The sequence below is a fragment of the Schistocerca nitens genome, chromosome 4, assembly GCF_023898315.1.
Source record: "Schistocerca nitens isolate TAMUIC-IGC-003100 chromosome 4, iqSchNite1.1, whole genome shotgun sequence".
In the NCBI taxonomy this organism is placed as follows: Eukaryota; Metazoa; Arthropoda; class Insecta; order Orthoptera; family Acrididae; genus Schistocerca; species Schistocerca nitens.
In genome coordinates this window covers 290838697-290851199 of record NC_064617.1, presented here as the reverse complement: position 1 = coordinate 290851199, position 12503 = coordinate 290838697, and the positions used below count along the sequence as shown (strand labels likewise).

At 43.0% G+C, this 12503-nt stretch overlaps 1 protein-coding gene across 4 annotated transcripts in view; it reads left to right on the top strand.

The window, feature by feature from the left end:
• Positions 1–12503, top strand: part of LOC126253585 (rab11 family-interacting protein 4) — a 968661-nt gene that overhangs the window by 355270 nt on the left and 600888 nt on the right. For all 4 annotated transcript variants that reach the window (XM_049955015.1, XM_049955014.1, XM_049955013.1 and 1 more), the window contains exon 3: positions 9349–9442. In XM_049955015.1, the coding sequence (XP_049810972.1) occupies positions 9349–9442 (94 nt within the window). The remainder of the gene's footprint in view (positions 1–9348; positions 9443–12503) is intronic.

The following is a 12503-nucleotide window of genomic DNA, read 5'->3' as shown; positions in this document are numbered from 1 at the left end:
TTTTAGGCCCCGATGCTCCAAACAGAAGAAGCAGTGGAAGCAAAAGTAGATCCTAGTAATAGGAAAACGTGCAGAATGTGCCCAGCCAGCAAGAAAAGGAAGACTTCGCATGTTCGCTGCATCTGCAAGAGTGCTGTTCCCAGGTCTGCAAGCACTGTTGTTAAAAATTGTGATTTGGAGGGCTCTGGTTTTTCGTGAGGTATTTTTTCAGGTTAAAAACGTTACATTTATTGTTCCATTAGTTCTTCAAGAAGAAATACAAAATCTATCGAAGCATTAATTTCGTCATTAGCTTACGAAACAAATATAAACGTATTAGTTTACGAGATGTGCTATAAATATGCCAGTTTATCAATAATTATTTAATGTTAATGTTTTGTATTTTCATGTTTATTTGAATTGTATTAAAGACCCTGTCATATGCAAAACAGAGAATTTTAAAGGGATTGAAATTGTTAACATTACACCCACCTATAATTAAGAGGTCAGACTGACCGCACCACGGTGTTAGTGTCCCGTGTTTGCCACTACGTTAGCGGAAGGTTAAAATGCGCCGGTAAAGCTGTTGTCCCTTATTATCGCCGAGTCGATGTGCACGTAACGCACAGCGTAAAACATATTCTTACTATTGCACTTGACTGTTCTCTAGGCAGCTTGGCTTTCGCTCCACATGAAACAGAATGCAGTGAGATTCCATAAAACGCGGAAGAATACATATTGTATTGTTTACATCAGTTTTATTCTTATGATGGAGCGAAAGCACTGCACATGTTATTTTTTATTACCTGCGTTCAGGTTCAAATGTTGAATCTGAAAACACTTATCATAATCATTCGAATATGGCCAACCCAGCACCACGTGAAACAACCGATTTATGCCATCACATTCTTTTCGTTTTTTTTCGCTCACCAATACTACTTCATTCTCGTTACCTATTGTTCCCTTCGTGCTTCTGTTCTATAGTCTACTGGAAACCCGTCACATTTTGTACATTCTCCCTGAATTCATACGTGTTTTCTATACGCCTTGTTATTCACTCTTTTTAAGGAGCGATAAAATGTAATCGTCCTCTTTGCACATTGTATCTATTATATTTTCAGTTTACAAATTCCATTTTCATATGTCGCACCCAAAATTTTTCGATTTATTCTTCTTTCTTCTTCTCCAAATATTTTACTTTTTGCCTGTTTATGGCGAGGCATTCTGAGCTCTAAGGACACCCAGTTTCAATCGTCAGGTTGTATTGTTGTAATGCCTCAGTTCTGTTTTAACAGGTAAGAATTTTTTATTGTACGTGTCCCGTGTTAAGTGGAATGCCATTTTCATATTTTTGGTTCTACGCTAGATGGATCGTACGGAGAATGTAGCGTATCAACTTTGTAATCCGGTGTTTCCTGCTACTTCTTCGAGAGTGTTTATCTGTTTCGTTGCATCTCGTAGACTTTGTTTGATTCTTGTAAATTCTTTGCTAAGGCTGTTATATCATCAACAAAAGCTAAGTAGTCAGTTTCAAGGTTCTCTCTCTCTCTCTCTCTCTCTCTCTCTCTCTCTCTCTCTCTATTATTGTCTCCAAAAGGCCAGCTGAATAAGTATGGAGACATTCCATCCTCCTGACTCCCGGCTGTTTCATATTCAAAAAGTTTTGATATTTGACCTAAAAATTTACCTTTGGGAATTGTATTAATCAAAACTTGCTTAACGACTCCCACTTCTTTGTCAGGTACAGAGTCTTAGCGGACAATGAATAGCGTATCTATAGGGCTTTTTTTCTTTTTTAAAAATCAACGAATTTATATATTATTGCGCTTGCCGATAACTCTTGACGAGCAGCGCTTCGCCTCAGGCCTGAGGTGTAATAGGTTTTATCGACGGAATCCGTACTGTAGACACATTTTTCGCGCGGTCTGATTTCGTTTTTCGTACCGAAAGGTAGGCTTTTCTTAGTGCGGAGGGTGAATAGTGACATCTGACGAGTCGGCAGAGTACTACAAGGGAAAGTGTGGCTCCGCTACTTGAGGCGGGAGCCACCTGGTAGCTACAGGCGGAACTGAGCCTGTTCGCAGTAGTCGGCTGCGACAGCGCGCGGGAATGCAAACCGAGACGACGAGGGGAACATCTCAGAGACGGCCAATCAGTTTGGCTCATATTTGGAAGGTCACTTGCGTAAAAACTAAAAATGAAAGACTCAAGATATAATACATTGTAGCTCAACACCCCCTCCCCCCCCCCCCCCGGGGCTTTTTGAAAACCACTCCTACGTTTCATGACGCGCAATCAAGTCAAAATTGCCGGGATCGGTAATTGAAACTTGACGTTTTCCATCATGTATGGCGTCCATAGCTTCCTGGAAATCGAGGAAAGAAACTTTTTCGATTGGCGCTTGTATACCGATAAGTTATTTTTTCCGTTTCTCGTCATTCCTTAGTTGCTTCAAAATTCATGTAGATATGTTCCGTCTTAGCAACTAAATGAAAGGCAGTTTGTTTTTTGCATATGCGTTTCGCTTTTTTTATTTATGAAGCATCTTCAGTAACCTGTAATAAACAACTTTTGTAGCACAAGTTTCGTGTGGTTAAATTACCTCTTGGTGTTATTATTTCCATTGTTGCTAATCCGTGTGTATTGTCGTGGAGATGTGTTCGTTCGGTCTCCATACTCCGGAAACAGGCCATCTGGAGAATGAGAACCGAATGAAGGCATCTCCAGGACCACGCACATGGAGTAGCAAAAATGGAAATCGTAAGTAACACCAAACGACAGTTTAGCCCCACGAAACATGTGCTGCAAAAGTTGTCTCTAATCTGAAAAATAAGAAAACGTAAGTATTATATTTGTAACTACTACATAACGCATATATTACAGATCACTGAAGATGCGACATAAATATAAGAAGCGGAAAAACAGACTACCTTTTATTTAGTTTCAAAGACCAAATATATCTCCATGAAGTTAAATGACGTGCAAGGAAAACGCCGCTGGATTAGCGACCGAGATATCTGGCTGCGGAGCGAAGAACCTGTGTGCATTTGCATATGTATTCTGATTTGTTCTATTTGTATTTTTTCCCTTTATAGAGATGGGTAGTAGTAGACATTAAGGAAATCATAAGGTAAGATAAGAAGACAGGCAAATAAATTTCTCAAACGACTTTCATTACTAAAGAAATTAAAAATTTAATCCCGGTCGCTTTACAGTAGCTCTTTCACTCGCCCTGTTACATGTCCTCAATTTCCTTCGAACAATTAGATGGATGCTACTTGTGATGTAAACATTCTAGGCAATATACACGCGGGAAACAGAACGTCTCATGAACACGGTCTTCGTGCGACTACGTCGTTCCTTCCTATGATGCGGTGGAAAACAGAATTCGTTCGCATTTAAATTTTTTTTCTGGGATTTATTTTGATGCGTACCGTGTATACGATAACATTCCCTGAAAAATCGGCACTGAAAGTTGATCATGAATTATGCTGTAAATCACTATCAGATATCCCGGAGGGTTTCCAGAAGCGTATTGCTATTTATAGCCTCGAAATGAAGTTTTTAACGTGAGGAAAAAAGTGAAAATCACATGGCTGTTTCGCGGTATTACTTCTACCCCGCAAGGCTGTTAACCCTCGTCATCTATAAACATGCTGTTATACACGTCGCTATTGGTTCGTCCACCCCAGGAATCCAGTACTCGGCAAACTTATTGTCAGCACACGTTTTATTTTAAAACGCTCACAAGATGTGATTTGTAAATTAGATTTCTCAATTTTCTGGATTTGGAGGAAATGACGAAAATTTTTTTATCGAGTTGCTTAAGCAAGTGACCTCTTCTGTACTCCGAGGACTATTTAATCACTAGTTTCTTACAAGCATTGAAAAACTTTAGGCAAGAATTTTTGTGATGAAATATTGTACCATGTTCGAATGCGTTAAAAACAAAGAAATAAAATATAAAGAAGATTACCCGTTAATATTGTATTTCTTGATTTTTACCACAGCTATGTCTGATGATCGTGTATCGAAAAGAGTCAGTAAATTACTTTGGAATCAAGACGTTTCACATTTCTTTGTGCGCCTAGAAATTTATTTGCCTACTTTGTTATTATTCCATATTGATTCAGTTAGCTTATTAAAAAAAATGTTCAAATGTGTGTGAAATCTTATGGGACTTAACTGCTAAGGTCATCAGTCCCTAAGCTTACACACTACCTAACCTAAATTATCCTAAGGACAAACACACACACACACCCATGTCCGAGGGAAGACTCGAACCTCCGCCGTGATCAGCCGCACAGTCAATAACTGCAGCGCCCGAGACCGCTCGGCTAATCCCGCGCGCACCTAACTTATTAATCCTCCTGTTCCTACCAAGGAAAAAACTACAAACAAAAAAATTGTAAAATGCATCTGGGAATCGAACACAGCATAAATAAAACACCTGTAGAAAGCATCTGGGAATCTGCCACAGGTAGATTGCTCTCCAGCCAGATGCTTTGATCGCCATGCCGGTGACGCTTCCGTTTAAGAGCAATTACCTTATGGATACATAAACGGCAGTCGAAAAAGTTTCTGTCCACATTTTCCGGAAAATTTGCTTTTGCAGATTGCACGTACAATGGAAAAAAATGCTCATTTTTCAGTTATCTATCGATCCGGTCAATTTTCAGTCGTTTGCGTGCCAGGCACTCACAGATTCCGTGCAGATGCCTGCCTGAAACGTGGTACTTGTAATTTTCTAGGTAGGTTTTTGGAGAGATTTGTGACCACCTTGAAATGAGCCTGTTCAGATACTACAGCATTTTTAGTAGACATTCGTACAAGTCAAATGAGCATGAGACGAGTCGTGCTGCATTTCTTTATGTTCATTCGTTTTTCCATCGTACAATTCGATTTTCTTCTAATGAATACAACGCAAATGTTATGGAAGTAATAATGGTTCAAATGGCTTTGAGCACTATGGGACTTAACATCTATGGTCATCAGTCCCCTAGAACTTAGAACTACTTAAACCTAACTAACCTAAGGATATCACACACAACACCCAGCCATCACGAGGCAGAGAAAATCCCTGACCCCGCCGGGAATCGAACCCGGGAACCCGGGCGTGGGAAGCGAGAACGCTACCGCACGACCACGAGATGCGGGCTATGGAAGTAATATCTTACGTAGATGAACTGCAGTTTCCTCAGTGTCCTACCAATGAACAGAGGTCTGTTGTAAGAGACAGTCCAATGAAAACGATCACATGAAAGAAAAAAGGCCGGCCGTGTGGCCGAGCGGTTCTAGGCGCTTCAGTCTGGAACCGCGCGACCGCTACGGTCGCAGGTTCGAATCCTGCCTCGGGCATGGATGTGTGTGATGTCCTTAGGTTAGTTAGGTTTAAGTAGCTCTAAGTTCTAGGGGACTGATGACCTCAGATGTTAAGTCCCATAGTGCTCAGAGCCATCTGGAAAAAAAAAAAACAAAAAAAAAAAACAGGCAACTGCGAGTAAAACACTCTGAGGGTTCCTTACAAACCTAATTAAATATATAGGTAGTTCATCCATCACCGAGAATGTAATTTAGACAATTTTTGTCTGTTATCGATATTGTTACTGGATATGTTACGTATATGGGCGTATCTTTTGACTGGATTGACGTAGAAGTCTCAAATGTTTTCATCCACAAAGGGATGGTGGACTTTACTACGTGACATAAATTTCTATTTGATACGTCGACCCGTTTCCCGAGAAAAAGGGGTCTTAATAGACGGACGGATAGACAGTGAGATAACACGAGAAAAAATATTTTTTCATGTGATATAATTACAAATTAACGATTTTCGGATTTCTTTCCTTTACTTATACCGCAAAATGTAACTTCCTGCCAAATTTTATTGTTCTAGGTCAACGGAATGTTCCCTATAGATCTTGATGAGAGAGTTTGCATCAAGATACGTGACATAAATGGGCATATCTTTCGATTGCTTTGACTTACAAGCTAGACCTTTTACACCGCCAAGGGACCAAAGACCTTAGTATGTGACATACATTTCAACTTGATATGTCTACCCGTTCCTGAGAAAAAGGGACCTTAACAGAAGGACGGGCAATAGACAGTCGGATAGTAGATGACAAAAAAATATCGCTTCTTGCCAAATTTCATGACTATAGGTCAACGGGAAATACCCTATAGCTTTTGTTGAGTGAGTTTACGAATATCAAAGTATGTGGCATAAATGGCCTTATCTCTTGACTGCAATGACTTAGAAACTAATTTTTCACACTGCTAAGGGACCTTAGATCTCAGTGTGTGGCATAAATGTCAACATGAGAAAAAGGAATAGTCGGACAGAGACAGACAGACAGACAGACAATAAAGTGATCCTGTAACGATTCCTTTTTTACCAATTGACGTGCAGAAGCCTAAAAAAGTAACTAAACTGTTTAATATTTCAGAAGTAATCGCCGTAACTGTTAATACAGTTATCGCATGAGAAAAAGGAATAGTCGGACAGACAGACAGACAGACAGACAGACGGACAGACGGACAGACAGACGGACAATAAAGTGATCCTGTAACGATTACTTTTTACCAATTGACGTGCAGAAGCCTAAAAAAGTAACTAAACTGTTTAATATTTCAGAAGTAATCGCCATAACTGTTAATACAGTTATCGCACTGTGATACAAGACGGTAAAAAAAAAAAGTTCAAATGTGTGTGAAATCTTATGGGACTTAACTGCTAAGGTCATCAGTTCCTAAGCTTACACACTACTTAACCTAAATTATCCTAAGGAGAAACACACATACCCATGCCCGAGGGAGGACTCGAACCTCCGTCCGGTCCAGCCGTACAGACCATGACTGCAAGACGGTCAGAAAAATGTTTGCTGTTGTCTACGGAACCACGACTGCACTCTGGGGTTCAACTCTTCGTCCGAAGCAAATCATTGGCCACGAACGCCTATCTTCAGGGCTCCAAAATATGGAAATCGAATGGAGAGAGACATCCGGACTGTATGGAGGGCGCGTAAAGGTTTCACAGCGAAATTTCTACAGCGTTCTCGAAACAAGATTGGCAATATCTGGGCGGGCTTCCCAGAAGTGTTCTGTCGGGTTCAGATGGGGCGCATTCAGTGGCCAAGACGACAACGTCAGCCCACTGTCTCGCTCCTCAATCCACTGTAGCACGATTCTGACCTAATGACGCGGTCAAAGTCTGCAAGATCCCATTGCCGTCGCAGAATACATTAAGTATGAAGGGATGCTGATCGTACGCGGTGACGTTCATGTAGTCCACAGTTGTCATGGTACCTTAGTTACTAACATATCTCCCATGAAAGGCCAGGTGAAATACCCCAAGTCTTCCCCAACCCACCACCCGCATAGCGTAAATACAACCCGTGCTGGCCTCCGTCCCCGGTGCATGTTTCGAGCCAGGATGACGTCGTATCTGGAGTACCACTGTTGATATTTTTTAAAATGTGGGGAATCCAGTATATCGATATTTTAAAAATGTCGATACCGGTTCTCAATACATCTACGGAAAAATTTCGACATACCGGTCCATAAAAATATCCGGTTACATTATAAATATACTGCCCGTTTTAGAGCTGTATATGTAAGTACTGATTTTTTATTAGATATTCTGTACTTCAACAAACTAGCAGCTTGCTTATTCCCCTTATAGCAAGAACTGAAAGGAAAACCATGCACATTCACGCTTGGCGATAACCAATTTGCTAACAATGCTAATTGCAAGGAAGTGGCATAGTAAAAGGTGTCCGGTGGATCCGTCGCTCGGTTTCGTCACATATCATATTTGCCCGTAACACTTCATGTCGACGTCCCTGTTTTTTTCATTTCTGCCAGTGCCAGCGACCTAGCAGCTGTGATGTCAAAATTGCTTTGTGAAGTTAAACGTTGCAGTTTCTGTTGGTAGCGCCAAGGGCCGATTACAGCAGCAAAGATAAATCTTGTCATTTAGATTTTTGTTCATAATTATTTTTGATGAACGCCTATGTGAAAAAAATAGAGCACCAGTGGCGTTAGAAACACCGCCGTCTCCTCCCCCCCCCCCCCCCCCTACCGGTCCCTCTCCATCCTACCACAGTACAATCGGACTTCTTTTGTGCCACTTTGCCACATACACTTGTTTCACATTAGACATGTTGAAAGCTCAAAAAGTAGTAAGACTCCTTCACACAGTGAAAGCAAAATTATGTTCTACTACAATTTCAAAAGAACAACTTCAAATATTTACCGAAAATTGTGAAAAAATGTAATATCGACACTCGATATTGCCATTCTGATATCGATACATCGGGGGAAATTTTACGACGATATATATCAATACGTTTTGGGAAAAGTATTGATATAGCGATATTTTATCAACACCCCTAATCTGGACACGACCATCAATGTGGTGTAACAAGATATGTGGTTTATCCGCCCAGTCAACGGGTTTCCATTTATCCACAGGCCAATCCCCAAGTCCCAGTGCCATTTGGAGTTGGAATTGACGATGGTGTTGGATTAGCATGGGAAATGCAGAAATCAGCTGCTGCGGATCCCCATGTTCAACAACACTAGCTGAACGATGTGCTCCGAAACAGTTGTGCCTGCACCAGCATCGTACCCTGTCGTCAGATCCGTCTATCCTGCTTTACACGTTGTTGACGAGGCTTGGACCTTGTCGCGCACTCGTGGTTTCACCATCCCTCAACCACTTTCCATAGATGCAAGCGAGCAGCCGACCAGCCTATCCGATTCCCAGATGCTCTTTCCCAGGCGCCGGGCCGCAAGTCTGAGCCATTCGTGAAATTGGCGCAAGTCAGTGGATTTCTCCATTTGCAGCTCGTACCGTCGCTAGAACGGTCCTCGCCGCGCGGGATTAGCCGAGCGGTCTCAGGCGCTGCAGTCATGGACTGTGCGGCTGGTCCCGGCGGAGGTTCGAATCCTCCCTCGGGCATGGGTGTGTGTTTGTCCTTAGGATAATTTAGGTTAAGTAGTGTGTAAGCTTAGGGACTGATGACCTTAGCAGTTAAGTCCCATAAGATTTCACACACATTTGAACATTTTTGAATGGTCCTCCACTCGTGTCTGCTCTGCTTATATGCTTACTTCATACCATCATGCGACTGCAACATCACGTGTCCGCAGCACCACCGTGCGACTTCCAGTCACACGGTGGGGACCAGTGATAATGTTTTGGCTCATCAGTGTAGATGCGTGGAACAGCTGCGGAGACCACTGCCTCCCTCTGAGCTGAGAATCGGTCACAGCTGCTGCAGTAGGGCGGCAGCTGTGTGTGTGCAGTGGATCTGAGTATAGTGCTGTGTGTGCTGACCTTGTGACTTCTCCCGTCTTCCGCAGGAGGTGGAACGCGCCCTGCGGCAGCTGGACCCGGCGGGACGCGGCCTACTCGGCTTCCGGGACTTCTGCGCCGGCGTCTCTGCGCTGCTAGCAGGTACGTACTCCTACTCATAGCTGCTGCTACCTTGTATACGATTCCTACAATCACAGTAAGACATAAAACACACACACACACACACACACACACACACACACACACACGAAACACCACTTTTTTTACACTACTGGCCATTAAAACTGCTACACCACGAAGATAACGTGCTACAGACGCGAAATTTAACCGACAGGGAAGATGCTGTGATATAAATGATTAGCTTTTCAGAGCATTCACACAAGGTTGGCGTCAGTGGCGACACCTACAACGTGCTGACATGAGGAAAGTTTCCAACCGATTTCTCATACACAAACAGCAGTTGACCGGCGTTGCCTGGTGAAACGTTGTTCTGATGCCTCGTGTAAGGAGGAGAAATGCGTACCATCACGTTTCCGACTTTGATAAAGGTCGGATTGTAGCCTATCGCGATGGCGATTTATCGTATCGCGACATTACTGCTCGCGTTGGTCGAGATCCAATGACTGTTAGCAGAATATGGAATCGGTGGGTTCAGGAGGGTAATACGGAACGCCGTGCTGGATCCCAACGGCCTCGTATCACTAGCAGTCGAGATGACAGGCATCTTATCCGCATGGCTGTAACGGATCGTGCAGCAACGTCTCGATCCCTGAGTCAACAGATGGGGACGTTTGCAAGACAGCAACCATCTGCGCGAACAGTTCGACTACGTTTGCAGCAACATGGACTACCAGGTCGAAGACCATGGCTGCGGTTACCATTGACGCTGCATCACAGACAGTAGCGCCTGCGATGGTGTACTCAACGACGAACCTGGGTCCACGAATGATAAAACGTCATTTTTCCGGATGAATCCAAGTTCTGTTTACAGCATCATGATGGTCGCATCCGTGGTTGGCGACATCGCAGTGAACGCACATTGGAAGCGTGTATTCGTTATCGCCATACTGGCGTATCACCCGGCGTGATGGTATGGGGTGCCATTGGTTACACGTCTCTGTCACCTCTTGTTGGCATTGACGGCACTTTGAATAGTGGACGTTACATTTCAGATGTGTTACGACGCGTGGCTATACCCTTCATTTGATGCCTGCGATACCTTACATTTCAGCAGGATAATGCACGAGCGCATGTTGCGCTCGATCCTGTACGGGCGTTTCTGGATACAGAAAATGTTCGACTGTTGCCCTGGCCAGCACATTCTCCAGATCACTCACCAACTGAAAACGTCTGGTCAATGGTGGCCGAGCAACTGGCTCGTCACAATACGCCAGTCACTACTCTTCATGAACTGTGGTATCGTGTTGAATACCCGTTTATCATCTGCATTTCTTCTTGGTGTAGCAATTTTAATGGTGAATAGTGTATTTTTTGTCTGGGACAATGGACGGCATTGGTTGAAAAGAACAAAACCCGCTCAACTCTTACGTCCATATCTATGTCTATATTCCGTAAGTCATCCTGCGGTGTGTGGCGAAGGCTGCCCTCTGTACCTCTTTCACTTCCCCTTTCTTGTTCCAGTTGCGGCTAATGGTTCGTTGGAAGAAAGGTTGCCGATAAGCCGCCGCGTGGGCTCGAATTTAATTCTGTTTTCGCGGTCTTTATGCGAGATGTGGAAGTTAAGTTCTCGAAAGAACAGATACCATCGATGACCGTGCAGCTTCTCTAGAATTAATGATAATTAATTGAAACCTTCAGCTGCCGACAGGTGTTGTTGATATACCTCGATACGGACAGATGAAAATGTGTGCCCCGACCGGGACTCGAAACTGGGATCTCCTGGTTACATGGCAGACGCTCTATCCATTTTTTTCCGATATAGTTTGTTGCGTTTTGTCTGGGCGGACGTCACAAGACATCCGTTCAAGTTGATCGTTGATTCTTTGATTCAGTTTGTTTATTACAGTGCGCACGCAGCCCTCTGACAGAACACGCTGAGCTACCGTGCCGGCGTTCTGAGTCAGCGAGGACACAGATGAATATCGCGGCTGCACGGACTTATCCCTTGCACGCTTCCCGTAAGACACACATTCCCAATTGTCCACAATTTACATACGTAATATACCTAATGGATATTTGCCCAGCCACTCATTACTCGGGCACACTAAGGTGACAGACGATTCCCGTAAGAGTTCGGGCAACCTGTGCGCACAGACGAAGGTCAATAGCTGGGTAGCCTTTAACTATATATATGAAGATAGTAACTGTTCTCGAAAGACATTTTCAGATGTCCGTATTGAGGTATATCAACAACACCTGTCGGCAGCTGTGGGTTTCAATTAATCATCATTTAGCAATATATTTGTTGATTCTTCTAGGAACGTACACTGTCGGAATTTTAACAGTAGGCTATGCCGTGATGCATAACGCCTCTCTTGCAGCGACTGCATTCTATATGAATCTGCGACGACACGTGTTGGTCTTCTTTGAATCTTCTCTATTTCCTCTGTAGACCCTATCTGCTAGGAATCCCATACTGACGAGCAATATTCAAGTACTGGTCGAATGCGGGTTTTGTAATCTACCTCTTCTGTGAGCTACCTAGATTTCCCGAGAATTCTTCCAATGAATCTCACTCTGACATATACCTTATCCGCAGTTCATTGTATATCCTCATTCCACTTTATGACGCTCCGTACGCATATTCCTAGATATTTTACTGAAGCAACTCCTTCCAGAGATTGTTCCGCAACTTACAGTAAAGGGTCTTTCTGCCTATGTTTTCGCAATACGTTAATTTGTAAAACTTTGAATATAGCTGCTAACGTTCAGTGACCGTGTCAGAATTATGTTAGAACAAATAAGCCATCGGTCACAAATATTAGGTCAAAATTGACCAGGTTTCGAAGCTTCTATGAGCGTCGTCTTCAGAATTAAATTAACTGTTCTAAAACATATTAGGTATATAATACATTAATGAAATTAAAGTTTGTACTGACTGGAAAGAGATGCAGTACTTACAAGTCACATTAAAAAAAAAAAATCTAAGCCGTAAAGGCGACGTCATGAATAGTTGTAAATGAGATGGCGAGCCGCTAAGGGCTGCTCGTGATTGAGTGAACAAGGGTTGTAACAAGAGTCT